Source organism: Passer domesticus, chromosome 7, assembly GCF_036417665.1.
Source record: "Passer domesticus isolate bPasDom1 chromosome 7, bPasDom1.hap1, whole genome shotgun sequence".
In the NCBI taxonomy this organism is placed as follows: domain Eukaryota; kingdom Metazoa; phylum Chordata; class Aves; order Passeriformes; family Passeridae; genus Passer; species Passer domesticus.
This window is the reverse complement of record NC_087480.1, coordinates 51630838-51654736: the sequence shown is the minus strand read 5'-3', so window position 1 is coordinate 51654736 and position 23899 is coordinate 51630838. Positions and strand designations below refer to the sequence as shown.

Here is a 23899-nt window from a genome sequence, read left to right as displayed (position 1 = left end):
ACACAGCTAGCATGCACCAAATGGAGGACAAAATAAAGTTTATTATGTTGACTAAGTTGATAGTTTAAAAAAAACCCCTTTCTATAAAGCTCTAGGCCCTGCGTGGACTCTAGAGAAGCATCTCAGTCTTGGGATCAATTAGGAACCATGGTAGATGTTGGGGCAGAAAGAAGCACAGGAATTCCACGTGGGAAGGAGTGGTTCAGGTCAAGATGAAAGCAAAGATTGAGGAAAGGGAGCATATCAGGACACACAAGTTACTACTGAGGTACTTTGTGGATATTTTTATAAATTATTTTCCTTAAGGACTGGCACAAATATTAGGTGTAATCTGATGAAATCAGAATGTTGTAGAGCATTAACAATGTAGGGGAAAGTAAAGGAATGCTGTACCACCCAAAACCAGCAAGAAAGTCACCAGAGGAGACACTGACCTGCCTCCACAAAGGCAACCCTGCCTGTATCCAGGTGGGAAATTCTCACCAGGTGAGCACAAGTCTGTAACTGCTCCTGGTCACCCATCTTCATGGGAGGAAAGGTGAACAGCAGTACAGCAAAAAGAGCTACCATGGCATTAGGTGCAGGGACAGGCAGACTAGCGAGAAAATGCTGGAAAAACTTGTTCAGTCTTCCCTGTAATGGCTGAGAGGGAGATGATTGCAGTCTACAAACACACTGTAGCATCAGCACCGAGGCAGGACCGTGGTGAGATAAATTACAACGCTGGCACAGGAACAAGTGTTTATTAACCAGCCGTGCATCAAATTAAGCTGGAAATGAGATGATTCCTAACAATTAGAATAGTGAGTTCTGAAAATGCCCTCAGACCAGAGGAGAGCGAGTCGAGTCCCGGCCACTTTTTAGGATGCGGATTGGCCTGGCTGTGGAGGCGCCGCGGGATGGAACCGCTCTGGAAGCGGCGCGGGGTCAGAGCGGCCTCTCGGGGCTCTGTCCGGTGCCTCCGAGAGCTCGCCGTGCCTGTTGCGGTGTCCCGAGGGGGATAAAAGCCTATGAGCTGCAGGTTTATGGACCTGTACGGGTCTGCCTCATGCCGCCACCAGCACCCTGGAGCCAGCCCTCCGCACGGCTCGCTGACCCTGCCGCAGCCCGCACCCTTCCCCAGCCATTTTCCCCCGTCCCCTCACGCCGCTCGGCCCCGCCGGCAGAGCCCGCCCGCCCCTCAAGCCCCGCCGCGGTGGGCGTGGCCACGGAACGGGCGGGACGCGGCGGGAGCGCCGATTGGCCGCGACTCTCCCGGGGGCGGAACGCCGCACTTTCTGCCAATCGGCAGCGGCGAGGGGGCGGGGCTTCCCGCTTTAATGGCGGGGGCGGCCGTGGCGGCGGCAGATTGGGGTGCGGCTGGTGGTGAGTGCGAGTGGCTGTGGAGTGGAGGGTGTGGGGCCCGGTCTTGCCTGGCAAGGGGTGGGCTGGGGATGTCTGGTCTAGTCTAGCGGTTATTTGGGGTATTTGTGAGGGGGGAGTTCGGGTGGAGGTATCCGAGGTTAGCGGTGGGTCGGGGCTGGTCGTTGGGGAGTGCTGAGGGGGCTTCGGAAGGTGGTTGCAGAGCCGGAGGGTGCTGAGGAGGCCTTAGCAGGGTTCGGCTGCTTTGGGTGGTTAAGCTTTGCTGCCAGGAACGGTGGGTCCTGCCCCGGGGGAGCCATGTGCTGGCTGGGCACCTGTTAACTACCCTGCTGTGGGAGGCTCGTGTGTATGCCCGTGTTCCCGTCACCTGGGATGCTCACGGTCACGGGGGGAGGTGTGTGGTGTCTGCTCACCACAGGGGTGGGGAGGCCGTGGCCTGATGGGTGTTGCGATACTGTGACGTGCCCTTGCCGGGCGATCACGCTGGGTGCGGCTGTGGAGGCTGTCACCCCCCCGGAAAGGGGGTACCCGCAGTACCGTGTGGCGAGTGCGCCGGTGTGCGAACCTGCCCGTGTCAGACGGAGGGACACGAGGGGAGTCCGAGTTGAGCTGTTGAAGTGGTTTTGTGGGGTTGGTTTGGTTTTGTTTTTGGTTGCTTCTTTCTTTTTTTTTTTTTTTTTTTTTTTCTCAAAAGCAACAGGGTTCTGTGAGGCGCTGCAGCGCTCCTTGGCTGGCAGCCTGGTGCCGCTGTCTCAGCGCACCCATGGTGCCAGGGAAGGGTGCAATTCCCTTCCGCAGTCGGCCGCTCTCCTTCGGGGCAGCGCCGGCCCCTCTGTGCGAGGCTGGGATGCTTTCCCGGCCGGCCGGGGGGAAGGACTGTCCCTCCACGCTGTGTGCCGTGGCACGAACACCGGCGCCCGTCCCGGCAGGCCTCTGCCAGAGGCCGCGCTGGGTCCCGGCCGTGACGGGGCTGCCTCCCCACTGCTGGCCGGTGGCCCGAGCCCAGGGTCCGCCTGCTTCCCGGCTCAGGGACCGCTGGCTCCGCAGCCTCAGGGGCGAGGTCGGCATCGCCCTGCTGGCGTTTTGGCGGGATAGTCCCAGCTCCACAGGCAGCGGAGTAGCCCCGCGGGCTCGCTGGAAGGTGGCTGACCCCCCACACGTCGCGGCGGCGGCGCGGGGCCTCCCTGGGCCCGCTGCGGCCCTTCCCAGCCGCGCAGGCCCCGCTTCCGGGCCCGTCCGCGCCACACCCGAGCCGGGCCGGGAGCCGCCCGGGCGGGGGGGACCTGGCGCTCCCTGCGGCGGCAGCGGGGCCGGGGCCTTTGCCAGAGGGACTCGCAGGGGTGGCAGCAAGGCTGAGCGGGGCGCTGCCCGGCTCCTGCCATGGGCACCGTGCGGGTACGCTGAGCAGCCCAGGGCTGTGGTCTCCTGGGGCTTCTCGGCAGCGGGGCGCGAGCAGCCCCCGGCGGCCGGGGAGCTTTCTTCTACCCAGCCGTCGGCATCAATGTAACCATTCAGATGGCTCTCTCCTCCTCCTCCTCCGGGCAGGGTGGCAGTACCAGGCCTCCCCCGCTGCTGCGACACAATGTCAGCTTTGAGTGCCGGCTCGTGTAGGTGCTTGGCCTCCCGCTGGCCCTCGCTCTGGAACGCGGTGGCAGGAGGAGGAGGTCACTGTCACCCCCCTGGTAGCAGCAGTTGCCTGGCGTCGGGCTGACCTGGCGCTGGTGTGGTCGTTCACGGGGGTCTGTGTTTCCAGGACCACTGTGGGCTCGATAACCACTGGCAGTACAGGGCTTGGTCTCTAGATCTCTTTACGGGGGCCAGTTCCTCTGTTGTAACGAAGGGGAAGCTGGGAAAGCTACTTATTTTTACGTTGTAACAGAGTAAATGAGGCAGCATAAATAGGCATTGAAACAAGAGGCTAAGCTTTGGGGCTGTCAGTCTGTGCCTCAGTGCCTGGGTCGCTGTCTGCAGAGCGGCTGTCAGGGACTTGCCCTGTGGCTGATCATATTGGTTCTGTTCATGTTGGGGAAAAAGTGGGGTGAATACCCCTTCCTATGCTCACTGGGCAGCATGGGATAACACTGGTGCTTTATCTCCTAGTGCATTTTCTCAGAGCATCTGTTCCCTTCCTGGAGGCCAGGCTTGCCTGTGCAGCAGTGCATCTGTCCTGCTGTGCTGTCCCAAGCTGACCACCTTCTCTTCTACCAGAATGCAGCCAGGGCAGATTCCTAGCTGGATGGAGCTGACCTTCCCACCAGACCTGCTGGGCAGCTTCTTGAGGGTAGTTTGGAGTCAAACAGCTGGCTGAGCCCTTGGGGCTTGGCTGAGACTGGTGTGCCTTATCTCTTTCCTAGGAAGCCCCTCTAGCTCATGGGTGTGAGCTGCTGCTAACAGCCTGTTCCTATGAGAAACAGCAAGATGCCAGTTGTTGCAGCATCTACTTGCTACATCTTGCTGTGGGGATTAAGCTGTGCCACCCACACAGCCTGGGCCTCTGTGGTCCTGCCTTACGTTGTGTTCTTATTTTTGTTTCCTGAAAACCCATTGGTGGGGGGTATTATGTGGTCCTTCAGGAAAGAAGTGTAATATAAAAGTACTGTTAAAACTGAGACTTGTCAGTAAAAGCTCACTCTGACCTACAGGTGTCTCATACCGTTTGTTAGAGATAAAAAATAAGGGAGCTTATTGAAGTTGCATAGTGTCTCCTTTCTCTCCTGATGGAGAACAGCTTTGCATCCTGAGGAAGCTCTGGAGCTGGTGTTGGGGCAGGTGCTTGACTGGGTGCTGTCCTTGAATGCTACAGGTGAATGCTTTCTTTTCTGCTGGGGGTTACAGCACAGTGAACACTTAGCCTGAGACACTTACAAGGGACATGGGGAGTGGTGCCTGTGATGGCCCAAGAGATGCTCTGTGTTTCTGTGCTTTTGTACTGGAGTTCTGGTAGTGTGTGCCCTGCTGGCTGTCAGATGGTGGGAGTACTTGGGCTGGAAAGTCTGGTTCTTGCCAGTCAAACAGGTGAGGCAGCTTGGGCTCTTTTAGGGAGGAGACGGTCCCCAGGAGCCAGGACTCTTCCCTGCAGGAGTTGTGGGGCTGCTGTTGCTCAGAGATGACAAGTTGCAGCTGCCACAGCCTATTCCCCACCATCAGGCTCTTGTCTGCATTCTGAGCCTTTAGTGGCTTGAGGATGGTGGAGGTGGTAACTGGGTCTGATGTTTCTTGATTCGGTGTGTCACAGGGTTGATTCTTTGCTCTGGGATGGCTTGAGGTGGTGTGCTGTCACTGGCAGCAAGTTCTCCAGCTTTGTTGCAAGGAGCTGTCTTACTCTGTGTATCAGATCAGCTAGCTTGCTCTCATAGTTTAAGATTTGCTCTGTGCACACACAAATCTTATAACTCATGCTGCTTTTACTTAACCCTAAGAGGCTCTCCCTGTGGTACAGCAGTAGTAGCAATTGCACTGACTTTGAGTGGTCAGTCTACACCCATGTTGAGATAGCCAGGCTTCATGCTTCACTTTCTTTGTGCTTGGAAGGCTGTGAACCTCCTTGAATGTGGAAGCCATTAAGCCTCAGGCATGTTGGGTTCTAGGTGCATATACTGTGCTATTGGAATATGACAGCTTCATACCATCAGAGAACATCCTGCTCTCTTGTTAGAAGATGGTGTGACTGCACTGCCTTCTTGGTGTGGAGGGTACAGGACCCTAAGCTGATGTCATGGTAAGTTCCAGGCAGCAGCTTCTTGTATTGTTGAGAAGCTCTGGGTTCATAGCTTCTTGAGGCCCAAAGGTCTTCTTGAATAGTTGAAATAAAGCTGTTAGAGGGAATTTCTGAGTCTTTCCTTTCTGCCTCTTGCTTTGTGGATTTTCATGTCGGTCTTGTCTTGATATACCTGTCTAATTAATGCACAGGCCTGAGTGGGGAAGAGCACACCAATCATTACTGTGTTGTGATTACAGCCAGGGCAGCAAGAACAGAGGTGCAGCCTTGTATTGAGGCGTTTGCATAGTGATTAAAACCAGAGATGAGTGCTGTGGTACAGCCTGTCCCACCCCCAGACAGGGTGCTCTGTTTCTTTGCTAGGTGGCTTTAGAAGGCTGACCTGATTTTGGATGCAGGTGTTAGAAGCTGGCCTAGCTCAATGTAGCCCTGCCTTCCCTCCTGCCTCGTTCTGTCCTTCCTGAGTGTGCTCTGTGCAGTCTGGGGAGAGGCTGGGTGCCTTCACAGAGGGAGCTCAGCCATCTCGATCTTCCCCCTTCAGCTGGTGCTCTATGAGGGAGTGACACAGATCAATATGGTTAGTTCAGAAAGGAAATGCCTTTTTTTCCACTTCTGTTGGTATCTCGTATTGTTTACTTTTTTCCTGCACTTCTTTATTCCTTTGTTCCTTGCTATGTCAGATTTTCTGCCTAATGTTGCCTTTTCTGTTTTTTTCCTTATCTCATATGCTGTCATCTCTACTGATATCAGTTCTCTGAATATGCAGCCACCAGCTTTGAATGTGATAAGGGGTAAACCTACTCTTAACAGTTTGGGGAGGTGCTGCCCCTGAAAAAAGTATGCTGTGCATATTAAACCTCTTATTGCAAGGTATGCTCCTGTGGGGACCTTGAAGTCTGATACCTGCCTTGATTTTTGTGCAAGGTTACCTGACCCTATTGCAATTGATGTCCCCCTTTCCCTGAAAGCTTGTGAGGTGCCACACTGACTGTCAGTCAGAGCTTTCTGCTAATCTGGGAGTCTCCTCTTGCTTTCCCTGCTTCCAGTGAGTATGGGAAGTGGAGAGCCTAATCTGTTTGTAGGATGCTGTCCAAAGGCCTCAGGGTTTTACAGCCACTGCGTGAGAGAGTGGTAGGTATTAACACACACTTAGTGAGGATGAGGAAACGGCTCAACTTCAGGCAGGACACTTCCTGGCACTTGGATCCAGTGTGCCAGGGGCAGCACCCACCCAGCCAGGGTGATGCCCTCATCGGTTGCAATAGCACCTCTTGCAAGAGCTGTTACATATCACGACTTGGAGAGCTGGCATCCCTTGTGTCACTCAGTACCTCCTGCACTGACTTCAGAGAATGCTGGTGTAGAACACGCAGTACCAGGTTGTTGGCTGTGTCCTTCGACACTCATCACAAAGTAGGTGAGCCAGAGGAAGTGACCAATGGCAAGGATTCAAATAGAAAAACTTATCTGGTGGTGCTAGTATAAAGTCTTTGTAGTTAAGTTGTGAATGGAGTTCTGGGACTGGTTGTTCTCAAATTCCAATCAGCGTTTGCCCCAGGTCCTCAGAGCTGAGGTGCCAGGCTAGCAGAGTTGCTTTACTACCTATATCTGTTGGTGTGGCTTTCCACATTTAAAGCATAGAAGCTCTGGTTGTCCTGCCAGACTTGTCTTCTGTGGCTGGTGAGCTGGTGACAGGCATATCTTTATACTGATTTCTTTTGAGAAAAAACATTACTTTAGAAGCATGTGGGCAATGCTATCTTAGCTTGAGTCTTCAGTGAATGGCTGAAATTATTAGCAGGAATGCAAGTGTACTTGAATACAGCTCTCCTGTTGAGTGGCCTCTGCTGCATGTGTTTGAGCTGGTGTTAGGAGATGCTGTGTGTGAAATAAGTGTGTACTGCCTGGTTAGAAGCCCCTCTCCCTTTCACTGGGCACAGAGCAGCAGACAGTGGAGATCCAAATTCAGTTTCCTGTGCTTCACTGTGCACTTCAGTCTTAGAGTGATCCCACTGCAGAGTTGATAGAAAACAGGAGTTTGCAGCTTATTGCTGGCTGGGATCCTTCTCTCTTTTTGCTGTGACTGCCTTGCTGCCTGTGTGTTGTTTGGGGCAGAAAAATGTTCATGTTCCTCATCTTGCTGGATTCACTTGTGCATAAGCTCAGGAAAGCTGCTGGAGCTGTGGCTGTCAGCTCTTGGTGGGGAAGTTTTGTGGTGCCAGCCTTGTGTGTGCAGTACACACCCCTGTCTGTGGCTGGCTTGATCAGTTCCACTCTTCTGCAGGGAAATGTAATCCATGGGCACTTGGGGCTGTGTGCAGGCTTTGTTAGATCCCATGGTGATTTTCTGGAATGCCAGGCAATTGGGTGGGTGCTGTGGTGGGGAGCTGGGGGAGGAAGATGCCTCTTCCTGAGAGGTGCTGGAGCTCAAAGCTGCATCAGGCAGCAAGCCTTGTTGCCAGCTTGTAGGTCAGGGATGTTAGTTTCACATCTGGCCAACTGATTATCTCCTGACCTTTGAGGGCTGCTACTCCCTGGGAAGCCCCACAGGGCCAGGCCTGCTTTAGGCAGTTCAGCAAGGGCCCTGTGCCAGCTCTCCCTGGGGTGGCAGCTCTGTGGCCATCTACCAGAAGGTTTTGGTGCTGCCTTTAATTAAACTAGTGGGGAGATGAGGGTGTTTGCTTTTGCACTTATTACAGGACTGATTTCTGACCTGAATGCTGAGGTGTAGGAGTGTTCGATGTCTGGGGCAGAGTCTGTTGCTTGCAGATAGTTGTTGTGTGGGGAGATGTGTGCCCTGCAAGGCTGTCAACAAAACTTATTGGCTTGAGCTCTGCTCTCTGTCAGTGTCATGGTTCTGACAGTGCTGTGGTCTGACCGGGGCTGGACATAAAAGGCCTTGCTGTTGTTGCTGAAGTTGCACTAATTAGCTGTATAGCTTGCTGGAAATATGCAGTCTACACATTGCTTGGCGTAAGCAAGTATTTAATCCTTGGTGTTGGTTACTGGAGCAGATTCTGGCCTGATACTCTAGTTTGCAAATAGTGGGAACTTTTTGTCTGACACGGGGAAGTGACTCGCTGTTGCTGAGAGATAGGAGATGTGTTGTAAGGTTTCTCTGTATCATCTAGGGTGTGTTTGGGCCCCTAGGGTTCCTGCTCATTTGGGATGCTTGGACCTATTTGCTTGATTTCTCTTCAGCTGTTCAAGGCTCAGTTTTGAGTTCTGCATCTCTTCCCAGCTCCTTGCTTAAGAAGGTCAGGATTTAGGAAGAGTTAGAGGAAGATAAGTGTCCCCCATGTGCAGAGAGGACAGATCCAACCACTGAGCTGTGAACACCTGCAGTGAGTGATGTGCAGTGTGGCGTGGAGTGCAGTAATGATGCCCATGTGGGTGGTGAACCCCTCTCAAAGTGCGGAGGGGTGCTGTGCACAGACGAGAGTTCAGGTTCCTGGGCAGTTGGTGCTCTGTGCTGGAAAACCCCTGCACCTGAAAGGCTGGCATGGAGCAGTCATAGTTTAGGCAGGCCAGTGCACTTCACATCCCCCTGCCCAGTGAAGGTGACTCTTGGGTGTGCCCTGTAACTTCCACTTTGCTGCTTGACTGTCAACACCCCAAGGCCAGTGGCTGCCCCTTGAGGGACAGGGGAGGGCAAGACATACCTGCATCTGCTCACTGAGCAAGGCATACTTTGGCCACTTTGATGTAGGATGATGTAGCAGTGGGGACAGGTGCCAGGTCTTCCAAAGACCAGAAAATCTCAGGGTTTCCCTGGAGATGTGGTTGCTCTGTTAACTTAATTTAGCAGGATGTTATTCTGCCTAGAGAAACCGAGGAAAACATATAGGTCCTTTCCATAAGGGCCTGCAGCATAATTCTACTAGTTCTTGGTGCTTGCCCAGAGCCTGTGTTCAGATCAAGTCCAAAGCCTCCCAGCTTCCTGTGGCATGTGTGGCTGTAGGAGTGTTGGAGGCACTTCTCAAAACATCAATAAGACAAACTTATTACTGTTCACACTGGTAGGGACTTCTGTGCTAGTCCTGGTTTGAAATGAACTTCTCCCACTGCTTGGGAGAATAGTTGTCATGGACCCTGAATTGTTTTGAGCTGGGTCCTAGTTGGCCAGTGGTACTGGAGGCTTTGGCCCAGAGTCAGGGAAGTGATCTGTAGTGTCTGAGCTCAAGCGTGCTTCTGCAGTGTGAGATGTAGCTATGAGCTCAAAGACAGCTGACACTCTCTTCTCATCCTAACCTGCTCAAAATAGGCAAGTACTCGGCAGGATTTTTGTCTCTGCCCTGGACCTGTAGTAAGGTTGACTCATTCACCTTGATAAGATAAACACAGACCTTGAATAGTCAGGTGCCTCTGCTGGGAGCTGACTCTTGAGGGCTCCTCAATCTAGCAAATAAAGGTGTAGCTGGATGTAGTGGTTGAAAGCTGAAACTAGACAGACAAGTTTGGAGCTTGCTCTTAGCCATTAAAGCAACATAAAGCTCAGCAGCTTTCCAGACTTGTACTTAGTGTATTTCCCACAGCTGAGCCTTGAGTGTCTCTTAAGGATGCAATAGTTTCTGCTACACTTGTAGCTGGCTTTTGCTGCACACGGTGAGTGGATTATCTTGGCAGTACCCAGAACCTTAAATATTTCTTGCATCACGGTGATACTACATGTGAGTATTACTTGCTATTAAACCCTTTGAAACCTTGCTTGGGAGGGTGAATGTGTATTTTGCTGCTGTGGTGCCCCTGCTATGTGGGGGGATCAGTCCTAAGCGGGCTTTGTCCTATTGCTTCATCTGCCTCCACAATTGCATAAGGAACTACCTTCTGAGCTTTCTGAAACACAGCAGAACTTCTTGGGCTCTGTCCTTGGGCTGCGTGACTGTGCAGGCTGCTCTGGAGCCTTGCTTGGGGGAATGGGTGTTTTGGACAATTGAGGTGAAGGAGGAGACCTCTTCCTGCCTGCTGCCCTTGCAAAGAGGTTAGGTGGCACTCCCCAGTCTGGAGGAATGCAGAGGGTATGACTGGGCAGGCACAGAGCCAGCACTGCTGCTGCACCAAACTGATTTGCAGGGAATGGTGAACCAGAATGGTGTGTGCCAGGCCCCCTGAAGATTACTGCTGGCAAAGCCTGCTATGGAGGTGCCTGGTAGCTCTGCACAGGAAGTGTCTGCTGCCATCCTGCCTACAGCAATGACATTGAGCTCTTCTCTTGCTGTGAGCTGAAGGTGCAGTGCTGGTGTTGTCTGGTGAGGGCTTGAGGTGGCAGTGGCTGCTGAGTACTCAGGGACCTTACTGGGAAGAAGGGTACTCTGGCTTCAGCCTCCTAGCTGCTGGTCTGGAAGAGGCCATGTGCTTCCTGCTGGTGGCAGCAATATACCTCCTGGGAAGGCTGGGCTGGGGACCCATTTCCCCAGGCATGCGTGAGCAGTGACTCCTGTGCACCTTCCTGGAAGGGGTAGGTGGAATGTCTGGTAGCAGCTGTGGGGAATGCCTCCCTCACAGATGGATGAGTCAGCTGAGGCTGTGCCTAAGCTCTGCCTCCCTTCCTGCTGCTCTGGTGTCCTGTGGGCTGGGGAGAGGTTGGGGAGCACAGGGGATGGGTGAGGGTGTTTAAAACTTGCCTGCAGCAGTAAGAGCCTCGGCCCTTCCTGCTTTTCTGGAGAGCATCTGCCCAGATCACTTTCTGGTGTGTGTTCATATTGAGGCTGAGCAAGTATGGGGAGTGCCAGTCTTTCTCCCTGCAGCCTTCCATCATATGGCTTTCTCTTGTCTGGAAGGGCAGTGGAAATGCCATTGCCAAGCAGGATGCACCTGGCCTCTGAGGTACTAGATTATGTGGTAGTAGTTTCTTGTCCAGGGGGTTTTGTGTAAGGATGTGAAACCAGGAACTCTGACACCAGAAACTGATGTTTGTTTCTGAACCTATGGATTTCCTTCCTCATGTAATGGGCCTGCCAGTGATGGTGTGTTGCTTCTCTGATGGGAATCAATTGGCAGGAGCCCAAAGCTGACCATAAAAGCACTGCGCTGTGGAGAGTGTGGGCCAGCCCTGCATCTCTGCTCCAGGGTCACACAGAGAAGTGTGCTGAGTAGATATGGCTGCCAATGCTGCTGGCAATGTCATGGTGCTTGTGGATGATAATGCTTGAGCTTGTACAGCAGGAGCAAGATTAAGGGTCTGGAGATACAGTGCTGAGGTTGGAAGCTTTCCTAGCTGGCTTGAAATGTTGGGTTCTTGCCTTGGAAGGACTGCTGGCATTCGATGATGGGGTTCCCAGCAGAGCTGGGGAAACAGAGCCAGGCTCTGTGAGAAGTGAGGAGGCCTGTGGCTCATCTGGAAAGTGGATTCTGGTGTGTGATCAGCTGAAAGCAGCACTGGCCAGATACATGACTGTTTCTCTGAAACTGGGCTTGGAGTTTACTGGTCTGCAGGGCTGTGCTCTGTAGGCTGTGGTCCTGAGAAAACACCTACTTGATCTTCCCTGCCTCTTTCCACACAGACACTGCCACCACCATGGAGGGGATTGTGACTATGTATCAGGACTTCATGAAGAAAGCAGGTCAGTGTTTGGCTCTGCCCAGCTATCAGACAGGTAGCACTACATGCTTTACTGCCTGAGGCACTGGGGGGTGGTCTGTCATCCCTGAAGCATCCCTTGGTGTAACTGCATCCTGCCATTGCCCTTACACAGTTGCCAGATGCAACTCTGGGGTTTTTGTGCTGCCTGTTATGAGGCTGTCTTGCATCAGTGACTGTGTAAATTGTTTTGGGGCATTTGTGTTCTCCTGGGCAGGTGATCTCCAGGCTGCCCTGCAGCATGGCTTCAGGCTATACTGTGCTGAGTCTGGCTGACTTCACCAGCCTCTGCTCCCAGACTGCTTCCCTACTTGCACTCGTGTCCTAGAGCAGGATTGCCGTGCCCTTGCCTCCACTGCGGCAGCAGCACTGCTGGCAGCAGCCTGAGGTGAGGATGCTAATTGCTCTGCACTGTGGCTCTTTCTGCAGACCCCCGCATCGCTGATTACCCACTGATGCAGTCCCCATTCCTTGTGATGGGCATCCTTCTGGGATATGTCTACTTTGTCCTATCCTTGGGTCCCCGGCTAATGGCCAACAGGAAGCCTTTAAACCTGAAGAAGTTCATGGTGCTATACAACTTCTTTCTGGTGGGACTCTCCCTTTACATAGTCTATGAGGTGAGTTGTCGGTAGCTTGGTCAGGCACGCGTAAAGCAGCGTGTGCAGGCTGTGTGGGTGATGGAGAGCCCTTTTCCTGGCTGTTCCCTGCTCTTCTGAGCTTGATGTGCACTGGATGATGTGTTAGGCCTCACCTTGATGATGCTCTTGTTGCAGTTCCTGATGGCAGGGTGGCTCACTGGGTACACCTGGCGATGTGACCCTGTAGACTTCTCACAGGACCCCAAGGCCCTCAGGGTGAGTTTTCATCCCTCTCCTGATAAGTGGGGATGGCCTTTAGTGGTTGTGTTTGGGTGGCAGGGTCACAGCTCCTGTCTTTCCTGAGGCAGAGAATGTGCAGTCTCTGGGCCTTGGTTTCATGCCAGGGTAACCGTATGAAGCCCTTCCCTCACTGAGCTTGTTCAGGCTGAGGCAGGTCTCTAATGTTAACCTGTTCTGTTACAGATGGTCAGTGTTGCTTGGCTCTTTGTGTTCTCCAAGTTCATTGAACTGACAGACACGGTGAGTTACTGAGAAGGCCTTTTCACCCCTTGCTGGGCAGGGAGCTGAGCCCAGTGTATTTGGGGAGGTGCTTTTGCAGCCCTTCCAGTCTTACCTGGTAGTGTTTCTGTCTGGCATCACTGCCAAGGAGGCCATCCAGGAATATTAGTACTGAGGCCACTCTTTACATGCTACAGCTCTGGAAGCTGTGGGGTGACCTAATGGGTGATGACAATGAGTGGGGAGGGTGGGAAGCATCATGGAGATCACGCACTGAATTAGTAGCCCAGCCTGCTCTAGCTGCTCCCAGGGCTGCAGGTTCTTAATGCTGTTGGGCTTTCATTGCAGGTGATCTTTGTCCTGCGGAAGAAGAATGAACAGGTCACATTCCTGCACCTTTTCCACCACTCTGTTCTGCCATGGAGCTGGTGGTGGGGAGCGAAGTTTGGTCCAGGTAAGATGGCAACTGTCTGGGTGCATGGATTGGGTATGGTTACCCCAGCATGCTGAGAAGGGGTTTTTGACCCTTCTGTGCTCTTAGCAACTGTGTAGTGCTGATTGCTGTGGAGTATTGACTTACACTAAGGAAAATCTGTCTTAACAGGGGGAATGGGCTCATTCCATGCCATGATCAATTCCATGGTGCATGTTGTCATGTATTTCTACTATGGGCTCTCAGCAGCAGGACCTGCCTTTCAGAAGTACCTGTGGTGGAAGAAGCACATCACAGCCATCCAGCTGGTGAGTCTGTGAGGTAGAGCAGAGCATGTGCCTGATGTGAAGGGCAGGCCAGCCCTTATACCTCTGAAAGGTGCTGTCAGCAGCAGTTGTCTCCTCTGTAGCATATTGCTCTGAGTTTTTAGCAGCTTTGCCCCACTGTGGACCTCTGATAGCCCTACCAGCCTGGTTGGGGTGTGGGTGCTGTTCACCTCATGGGCTGCAGCCATGTTGGGAGGGTGAGAGGCATATGCTGCTCTGAGACTTATGCCTGCCTCTTCCAGTTGCTGCTGAATGCCTCACCATAAGGACCTGTGCTTCAGACTGGGAAAGGGGTCTAGGTGTTGCCTTTAAAAATAAGGTCTCTAGTGGGTTCCCTGACCCTGCTCCCATGAATAACTTGTTCTTATTCTGCCTTGCTCCCAGGCACAGTTTGTGATTGTCTCCATCCACATCTCCCAGTATTACTTCATGCCCAACTGCCAATACCAGTTCCCCATCTTCATTCACCTTATCTGGATTTATGGGACCATCTTCTTCATCCTCTTCTCCAACTTTTGGTACCAGTCCTACACCAAAGGCAAACGGTTGCCCAGGGTGGCTCAACAAGAAGCCCAGCACAACGGTAGCAGCATCCATGAAAATGGCACTGTCACCAATGGCAAGGTCAAAGCCAACTAGAGGGTAAAGTGCTCCCAGAGCCAATGAGAGCCCCGGGGCAGAGGCAGCTGGGACCTGTCCCTCTGCTCCTGGGTGCCACTAGCCAAGTCAAGTGCCTACAGACTGTTGTACCCCCGTGCCCAGTCCTGCTGTCCCCTGTCTGCATGCTCAGCCCCTCTGCTCTGAGCAGCCATGGGCCTCTTCTGCTTTGGGAGGGCTTGTGCTGTTTCTCAGTGTTGCTGAGCAGAGAGGCAACTGCCTGCATCACAGCTGTGGGGCTGCAGTCCCATTCCAGTGTTTCCAAAGGAACTTTCCCCAAGTGCCTACATCTGGCTCTTCTGCCTAGGGGCCATTTCCTTCTGAGTAGGACCAAAAGAAGAGACTGCTTCCTGTCCTGGTGCCCTCTCCTCTTCCCTGACTCACAAGAGCTTGTGTGGACGAGCAGATTCATCCCTGGCTGCTTGTTACTGCCAGCTCATGTGTGAGTGCTCCTGCTCTATGATGCCTTGTGCCACTTTGTTCTATGCCACAGTGCTGCATGTCCCTTCTGGTCCCTGTGTGCCCAGCTTGGGAGTCCTGCCCTGGCATATCTGTGCCCAGGTGTCTGTGGAGAACGTAGGGGCAGTCTGGGACTTCAGGGCCCAGACCTGCCCAGTACGGTACCCATGCCTGTGCCTGGTACATAGCAGGGGCTGTGACAGCCTGAAAGGCTTCCCCCATGTGATAAGCCCAGGTTGCCTTGCTGTTCTTGTGCCTGGGCTGGGTGCTCAGTGTGTGCTCAAGCCACACTTACCTGATCCTCTAAGGCAGCTGGTGGCTTGCTCCAGAGCGGGGGAGACCAAGCTCAGCCTAGTCTTGGACCACTTCCATTCCTGTAAATTCAAGACTTGAGCAATAAGTGCCCCTAAAATCAGCTGCTGGGCTCTCCTGCTTGGGTCCAGCCCTGCTCTGGCCTAGCCTGAGCACAGTGGAGGGCGGTTTTAAGTGTGCTCGGCTGTGGTGCAAGAGTGAGCACCTCTTGCCTCTGTGGATCTGACTGGGCCTGTGTGAAGATGTGCTCTGCCCTTCAGCAGGGCAGTGCAGCTGCTCTTCCTGGCCTGGTGCCCGTCACCTGCTCTGATTGTAACCAAAACATGCTGATGGCCTCGAGGACGAGGTGAAGGAGCCAGGCCCTGTCAGATTGGGCTGCTCTTCTATGACAAATAAACAAACAGAAGGAGAAATGGCTCTGTCCTCTTGTTTTCTTGGCTCAATATGAGCAAAAGCTCTTCCAGGTGCTTGGTCCTGCCCAGTGTGGTTGAAGGCAGGGCTGGGAGAAGCAGCTGGTGTGGCAGGTTTGTGCTGGGGGGAAGAGGGTGATAGTTGTGTGCTGATGAAGCAGATGGCAGATTGTTTCAAAGTGTTTTGGTAGAGCAGTGCTCAGAGCTGGATGCGTGTCAAGGCTTCTGTTGTGAAAGTGACTCCACCCTATCAGAAAATGGCTGGGGTGGAGTGTGGGTGTGGGCTGGGCCCTGGGCCACCTGCCCAGGAAGAACTGCTGCTTTTCAGAAATTATGGGCATTTGCGATATGGCAGAGCAGGGAATAGACACTTTGGAAGCTTGAGTGCTTGAGAAACAGCAGTTTGTTGCTTATTACATCTGCCAAAGCAAAAACTGCTGCCATCTGTGAATGCCCCTGTAGCATGGATCTGTGCACAATGTAGCTCAGGCTGGTCAGAGGAAGGTTGATGTTGCTGTCTTGCTTTTGCTGCAGAAGTGCATCATTGCCTGGCTGGGCTTTGTTATCTTTCCAGCTGTCTCATTCTGGTGCCCTTTCAGTGCTGTTGGGGTGTAGGGCTGCCTTCCCCATTACCCCATGAAGGGAGCCCTCTTGAGCAGAGGGCAGCCTGGGTGCTGACTCAAGCTTGGGAAGAAGAGTAGGGAGCCAGCTGGGCAGCATGTGGCTGGGAGGAATGTGTTAGATCAGCACCCTCCAGATGCTGAGTTTCACTGTAGGTTTGGTTGTGGTGTGGGAGTGCTTTGGTGGAGGTCCAGCCAAAGCACTGGAGCAGAGCTTAGTGTGAGAGAGCTCTGCTGGTCTGACCTGACTGCTGTATGCCTCAAGGCCATGCTCTGAAATGTAGGAAAGCATCTTCAAGTGACCTGAACTGCTGTGACTAAAATACCACACAGCCATCACCCTCTTGTACAGTGCTCAGTGTCCTTGTGTGCAAGAAGTCATGAAGTGGGATCTGGCTGCTGCACTGTGCAGTGTTCTCCAGTTGTTGATGCTTCTCTGGGAGTAAAGACTTGGATGAGAATTTGTTCTCGTCCATGCTGAAGTGGTGTGTAATGTTAGTTCAGTGCTCAGAAGTCTTCACTCCAGGAGCTGTAGGTGATGGTCCAGCTGACATGGACCTTTCCCTGTCAAGCCTCTTTTTCCCCTCCAGCTGGCTCTCGCCAAAGACAGGAGTGTCTTTGCTTTTGCCCAAAATAGCAACAATGCTTTAAACTACTTATGCTTGGTATTTTAGAATGGGCTGTTCCCTGCATGTGCTCTGCTCTCCCTTCCTCCAATTGTTCCTGTTAGCTGTGCTCTTCTATGGGCTGGCCATGGCACTTGGTAAATTAATATGCTGTCATGCTGTGAGCTGAATTCACACCTTATAGGGCTGTGTTTACTGGGCCTGCTGGATCAGTGCCCACTTCCTTCCTCTGCTCCTCCTCACTCCAGGACTGTAAGAGACCAGCGTGGGGCCAAAGACCCTGCAATATCATTACCCTCTCGTAATGCCCAGAGGTTGTCTAAGGGCTATGTAATGCACAGCATCTGGGTGTGGGGCATGTGCTAAGGAGAAAGAAAGAGTCTGGGAGAGAAAGCTGAGCTGCTCTTACATGGGAGTGAAAAAATTACAGCAACTTTTCAGCATATAAAGCTTTCCTTCCAGGTCAGGGACCAGGAAAGGCCTAATCAGTTGTGGGCCTAGGGGCAAGCCTGTGCTAACTCCCAGCACCAAAGTGCAGGGGTGTGGGGCAGGGCTCCTACAACAGCACAGCTCTGTGGGAGAGCCCAACCTTGCATGTGGGTTTCTGCCTGCTTCCCCATTAGAGACTGCTGTGGCCCCAGGATTGTCTGAAAAGGAAGAGATCCTTTCTTGGACCTCCTATGACTTTTCCCAAGTGGCCAAATGGGGATGCACCAGCAGCACTGCTGGGAAGGTGCTGGGCTCAGTTGCTGTGTTTTGACTGCCCTCCATATCAGCTTTGGGTGGGGGGGTGCTCTGGTGGTTGTGGTCACACCCTCACTGCCCTTGGCAGAGCACAAATTTGAACCTTTGAAGGTTCCAGCTGGCGTAAAGCTCAGGAGGCAGAGCTGGTGCTAGGTACAGTGTAGTACTGTGCTGAGGGAAAGGTGAAAACAGTTAATAATCCACCCTCAGCTAATCACTGAGGGCTGATGGGAGGCACAGGCTTGGTGGAGCTGCTTTGCACAGGCCAAGGTGCTTATCAGCTGTGCAGTGTCTCCAGCAGCCCCTGGCAATGCTGGTGCAGCCCCATAACCTCAGACACTGTGGCTCCACCATGCAGAGCAGAATGGCTGAGCTGGCTGTTGGTCAGGTAAGGGCTCAAAAATGTTTTCTGCCACTTGCTCCAGCACAGTTCAATCTGGAAAAAAGGCATTTTTCCAAGTGTAGGGGAGTCAAGCTCCAATAAATGTCAGCTGAGCCCTGGTGCCTGCTCCCCTGCATCAAGCTTCAGCAAGGCACCAGGGCTTCCTGGCAGCAGGAGGGGAAGACAGATCAGAGTTGTTGGAAGAATATGACTGAAAGCTGAGCACAGGGTTAGTGGTGCTTTGTGTGGCTCTTGCATGACATGCAGGCTGGCTGTGGCAGTGTAAACTAACCTTTTGTTTTGCATCAGGCTTGATGCCAGGGCCAGCCCCTTTCTAGCCTTTGGGGTGATTACAGCTGTTGCTGTATGTTTCCCCCCCTTCTTTTTTTTCAATAGCAATTCAGTCTGCAAAAGTAGGTATTCTACTCCAGCACCATAAGCAGGCACTGATGGCTGCCTGGAGCTAACAAGACAAACTGAGGTCTGCCTGTAGAGCCATAGTACTTGCCCCTATGGTGGTGAGACAGGACAGGACAACACAAACTGAGGCCACAGCCATGCTGTGCTTTCAGCTGAGCCTCTGGTGGAGCTGCTGTGCTTGTAGCCAACATCTAGATAGGGCAGGTGACATATGTATCTTAGCTGGGACAGAAACAGTAGTACAGCCCTTGCACTTGCACAGCATCCTTCTGCTAGGCTGTGCTAGGCTCAGGGTGCCTGTAAACTGGCCCTTAAGACCGAAGTCTCCCCCCCTTACCAAGATCCCCAGCCTCAGGGAGAAAGACTTGGGTTTGGGAGCTATGGCTTTTTCTTCCATTGGACTCCATTAAGAAAAAGTCAAGTTAAGCAGTTTATTAACATTTAAAATACTGTACAGTGTGTAAACCAAATACCCCCTCCCCACAAAAACCCAGTGCTCTCAGCGGATGCTCTGGTGAATAATACTGCTTTTGGCACTGTTTGCCTTCTCTTTCTCCTTCTTCTTTATTGGGTCCATCTCAAAACAGCGCCAGAGCCGCAGTGTTTCATCAGCAGCTGCTGAGGCCACTGTTGTACCATCAGGGCTCATGGTCAGGTTCAAGATTCTGGCAGTATGACCTGAGGAGGAGTGTGCAGATCAGCACATGCATCTTTACTCCTGTATGCTCCCATGAGCCCTGCCAGCTTGCATAGCTGCCCCCCCCCCCCCCGCCCCACTGGCTGTGGCAGCATGATTTCAGACCCCAGGAATACACTTGGAGCAATGGTATTTCTTCCACAGCCTGTGGGCATGCTTTACTCCTAGCAGCATGCCCCTGGATACTGTCCAGTATCAGTGATGCTACAGGCTCCAACCAAGGAGTGCAGCTGCCTTCAATCTCCAGCAATCCCCCCACCCAGGCCCTGTCCACCTACCTTGCAGCTCTGCAACCTTGGTCATTGTTGGATACTTCCATAGAACCAGCTGATTCTGTGCAAAGCCATGGCCTGAAATGAACTCCTTGTAGTTTGTTGACCACAGGATAGAACAGACCTGAAAAGAGGCAGTAACACAGGTAAGACAAGCTCCTTGTGTTGATGCTCACCACTCTGAGATGAGCATGATCCCCTCCTTCCCCGTGCCTCTGGGCCTGAGGAGCCAGCAGCTCTGTGTAGGTGCTGCCAGAAGGCGTTTGTCCCAAGCTGATGTTCATATCTCACCTGGGAATGGGCATCAACAGCACTGAGGCAGGCACCAGAACACACGTTCCAGATGCGGATGTGTCTGTCACTAGTGCCACCTCCAGTGGCTAGAACGTTCATCTGCCATGGGCACCACGCCACAGCCTGAGAGACAAGAGTTCATTTTAAGACACACAAGAGGCAACCTGCACCCAGCCAGTGCTGCATGTCTGCCTTGCACACAGATACCTGTCCGTGGCAGCCCTGTGCTCACCTTGACAGCACCCTGGTGCTGAGTGAAGGTCTGTACAGGAGCAAAGTCTCCACCCCCTCCTTGGGTGCATGGCCAGACATTCACCAGATTGTCATTGCCACCGCTGGCCAGGTAGCGGCCATCTAGAGACCATTTGAGTCCGCACACCTCCTGTGTGTGGCCAGCAAGGGTGGCCACATGATGCTCAGCCACTCTGACATCGTGGTGATGGATGTGCCCGGTCCGTGCGCCACTGCAGAGAGAAGAGAAGGCTTGCAGGGTCAGACTGACACATTTTCACCCACATCCATTTTTGTTGTTGCAAGACTGTTATACCTGCTACTGGGTTTCAACCAGTGTTACCATCAACACTGGTCTGTTGGTATGAATGAAACACCCACACAAGCTCTTAACTTCAGCACAAAGTGCAATACAGGAAAGAGGCCTTCTCCTCACAGTCCCAACAGATAAGGCTGAGTAAGAATCCCAAGCCAGCACAGAAACTTCTCTCTGCCATCCCTAACCCATACCACACATAGATTGAGGGATAGGAGTTTGCAACAACTGGAAACTGCTCTTGACACACTGCTTTACCTGGAGAGGATGTAGCTGTTCCAGCTGAGGGTTCCCACACGGGCACAATGGCTGGTCATGTTTCGGAGACGTTTCTGTTGCTGAATGTCCCATAGCTAGAGAGGCAAAGCAAAGAGTTATTCAGAAGAAACCCAATCCTGTTTCTATGCCCTAAGAACCTCACTGCACAGGCTCTGGCATTCAGCTTTCTCAGTAAGGGAACAGAGAAAATGTGTATCTCATGACTATAGCACAAAAGGTAACACTACTTATCAGAAATCCCCCAAACCAAGCCCTGCCTTGCACACTGCACTTGGCTGGGGCAGTTCCACCCCACACCAGGGAAGACAAGTCAGCATGTGGCACTTTCCTCTGCCAGCCAAGGTTTTGTCCCCAGGTCCCAGTTATGTCAAGCCATAAAAAACACCTCTAGTTTCTCCTGCATTCACCTGGACCTCTGCACTACTTGTGCCAACAGCAAGGTAGTTTCCTTCTTTAATCCATGACACAGAGGAAATGTAAACATCTGGTTGCTCCATCTGCAGCAGCTGGATAATCTCCCCAGAAGCGTGATTCCACAGATAAACAGAGTTGTCCAGAGCCACTGCCAGGAAGTTCTGGGAGCTCCAGTCTATGAGATTCAGATCTACAATTTGAAAGAGCAAGGCAGGTCAGACCATGCTTACCCAGAGAGCCCTGCCCTTCACCTGTGCTGATGCAGCAGCTGTGTGTGTGCACATGTGCACGCACACACGTACAGGTGAGGGGCAGCCTCCTGAGTGTCACCATGCCCAGCTGGTGGGGTCAGGTACCCTGCTCCAAGTCATCTACACGGTACCCTAGACCACTGTTCCTGTAAAGCCTCACAGGACACTCCAGAAGTGGTCTGTGCTAACCCTGGGTACATAAAATAATACAAACAGCCCAGTTACACTGTCCTAGGAACAGCACTCCTGTGCAGAATGTTCTGGATGCCCAGCACTCAACCCTGCAGCCTACTTACAGTAGTCATTGCGGATCTCTGGTGCATCCAAAATCCGGTCTGGCATTGAGGGAATATATCTGCTATTCTTCCTGCTGGATCCAGGCGTCATTTTCTGACTGTAGAGCACTTTCAGGTTGTTCTGATAGCCTGTGCACAGAGGAATGGGCTTGTTAACATGAGTTAGTTTCCTCGCAGCTAAGTGCTGCTCACCCAACTAGGAATACTTTGGAGTGAAAATAAAGTCCCAAGAGAAATACTCACAAGACTGCAGTGTGCTAAAATCACTGGCAGTATGAACTGCTGAAGGGGGGTGAGCTGCAATTTCTTTATTCATGAAAACAAATTTAACAAACATTTGGGGTTTTGTATCCCATTATGTTTAGTTACAGTTTAAGCTAGAAAGTGCTCAGCAGAGAGTTTGATGCTCTTACAGACTTCATGAAGGTTTGCAACCTGCAGTACAGGTGAGCAGTGGCAGTCACAGCAACTTTACTAAATAGATTCACTGTTAGGCCCTCCCTCAACCTCAGGAACCTTAAGAAAGGAAACTCCAGCCTGTACAGCTCTCAGAAACCAGTTGATTTCTCCTGTGACCACACACAGAGCCTCTGTGTTGCTGTTCCCCTGACCAGATCTCTCCCACTGATTCAGCTCACACAGACCCTGTATCATACCTTCTGGAGCATTCTGTGGTTTTCCACTGAGGCGGAGGATCTTTGCCTCTTCTACATCAAAACCATTCAGATTCACTGCCCAGGCTTTCTGTTGCTCCTATGGAGACAAATCACCCTCAGTGCAATGCATTTAAAACAACTCCCACACTGCAATGTAAACAGACACCTAAGTCCCCTTCTCTTAGAATCAGGAGTTGTTCAACTGTGCTTCCAGGGTCAGCCACACATAGGCAGGTCAAAGCAGTTTTTCCTTAGGCTTTCACACATTGTCCTGCTCACATTTTTATACAATAGCAAATTCAGTGTCATTACCAGTGGGAAAAGCCACAGCCACAAGTGACTAAATGCTTCATAAACAGATTTCAGAACACAGCGTAAAACATTCCAGAAGTGTTCCCTGTGTAGACATTGTCCTAGAATAGCTACCACCAGCAGTTTCACTTTGCACAGGCTCACAGCTTTGTGTTTTTGTTGCCTGCTACATTTTAAAGCCTCATTAGTCAAAAGGTAAATTTTGCTACCAGAAGCAGCATAGGCTAGAGTGCATGGCAGTCTCTACAGCTTCAATCTCATCCTAGGCTCCTGAAACCCAGAGTTGCAAGTAGCAATGGCTGGGGCTTGTCAGTCCTGTGTGTCTACTCGATAGAACCTACAGTAAACCTACAGTTTACTCCTCTGTAAAGGGGCAGGAACGATTAGTGGTTGTTGGAAGTAATTGTAACTTAGCAACATGCTCACCTTCTTGGTAGGGGATTCCTCAGCAGGGTCATTCTCTTTGGTTAGGAGGAAATTTGCCATCTCCATCTGCATAGCACTGCGGTTGGGAATATAGCGATCCCCCCCAGCCTTTGTGGGGGTGCTTTGAATTTTGGATCCAGATTTTCCTGCATTTGCATACGAAAATATTGTCTTACAGTTATTTAATAGCCTGTATTAGAGCTTTCACAAGAGCAAACCCAGCACACTTCCACATCACACCCACCAGACAAGCAGACTCTGAGATCTCATGCCACCCAGTCACAACTAACTTATATTTTCCCCTCTGCCACCAGGCTCTGGTTAGGGACTGTCTGGAGCAACACCTTGGGTCTAGTGCAACAATGCCAGAGTCCAGAGATAAGGGGAGGATACAAAAACTGCTGCAGGATGTAAAGCTGCCAGCTGACAGTCCCGCCCACACTTGTCCCAGCATGCAGCTGTGCCAGCAAGGCTCAGCTGGGCGAGCAGCAGTTCGCCAGCCGCAGTGCTCAGAGCTCTGCCCCTCATGCTGGGAAGGAGGCGAGCGATTGCCAGGAGCCCAGCCCACCTCCTCCTGCCTGCCCAGCAAGCCGGCAGGGCAGCGTGGCAGGGAGAGCCACGGCTGAGCCCCACGGCTGCAGACAAGCAGCCCGGGCGAGGCTCCGCACCCGACCTCTGCCGCTGGCGGCCGGCGCTCACCGGGTGTCTTGGACGGCGTCTTGCTGGAGCTGTGGGAGCGATTGGCCGGCTTCATGGGCGACACGCCGACGGGGCTGGGCCCGGGGCCGCTCTCCTTGGCCTTGCGCTGCCATCGCGCAGGCGGCGCGTTCGGGATCGGCGTGTCCAGCTTCAGCAGCCCGTGCAGGTCCGCCTCGAACAGGAACTGCGCCATGGTCCTGCGGGCGGGCGGGCGGCGTCAGCCGTGCCCACCGCCAGGGCTGCAGCCTGCTCCGACCGGCCCCGCCGGCCTCCCCAGCACCGCACCTTCCCAGCCCTCCGGCCGCTCCTCCAGCACCGGACACCCCCGCTCTGCCCAACCGCTCCTCGGGACACTCTCCATCAGCCGACACACCCTCCCTCCGCTCCTCGGGGGTCCTTTCCATCGGCCGACACCCCTTCCAGCCGCTCTCTGGGGCTCCCTCCGATAGGCGACATTCTCCCTTCCCCTCGTCCGCCTCACCACCGCCTCCCCGCTCGAGCCTGTGCCTCAGAGCTGCCTCCCCGGCCTGCCGGGCCCTGCCACACGCTCACCTCCGCCGCGCCGCCGCCGCTCGCCCGCCCCGCCTGCGCCGCAGCATTTTAAACG

The 23899-nt window shown here is 53.0% G+C and overlaps 2 protein-coding genes across 3 annotated transcripts; one reads left to right on the top strand and one right to left on the bottom strand.

Annotated features, from left to right (window-relative positions):
• The first annotated feature begins 1301 nt into the window (after positions 1-1301).
• ELOVL1 (ELOVL fatty acid elongase 1) lies at positions 1302-15360 on the top strand. 2 transcript variants are annotated; one of them, XM_064428605.1, is made up of 8 exons: positions 1302-1365; positions 11584-11643; positions 12090-12280; positions 12437-12517; positions 12725-12781; positions 13109-13214; positions 13365-13501; positions 13904-15360. In XM_064428605.1, exons 1-8 carry the CDS (start codon positions 1320-1322, stop codon positions 14156-14158), a joined length of 933 nt encoding a protein of 310 aa, XP_064284675.1. In that variant the 5' UTR covers positions 1302-1319; the 3' UTR covers positions 14159-15360. The 2 variants fall into 2 exon arrangements, with proteins under 2 accessions (XP_064284675.1, XP_064284676.1); XM_064428606.1 differs by lacking the exon at positions 1302-1365 and adding an exon at positions 1482-1501.
• A 3206-nt stretch (positions 15361-18566) lies between these two features.
• CDC20 (cell division cycle 20) lies at positions 18567-23489 on the bottom strand. The gene is made up of 10 exons (XM_064428603.1): positions 23293-23489; positions 22594-22739; positions 21856-21952; positions 21200-21328; positions 20646-20842; positions 20218-20312; positions 19645-19876; positions 19410-19535; positions 19125-19242; positions 18567-18827 (listed from the first exon to the last, which is right to left on the bottom strand). Exons 1-10 carry the CDS (start codon positions 23483-23485, stop codon positions 18649-18651), a joined length of 1512 nt encoding a protein of 503 aa, XP_064284673.1. The 5' UTR covers positions 23486-23489; the 3' UTR covers positions 18567-18648.
• Positions 23490-23899: the final 410 nt, after the last annotated feature.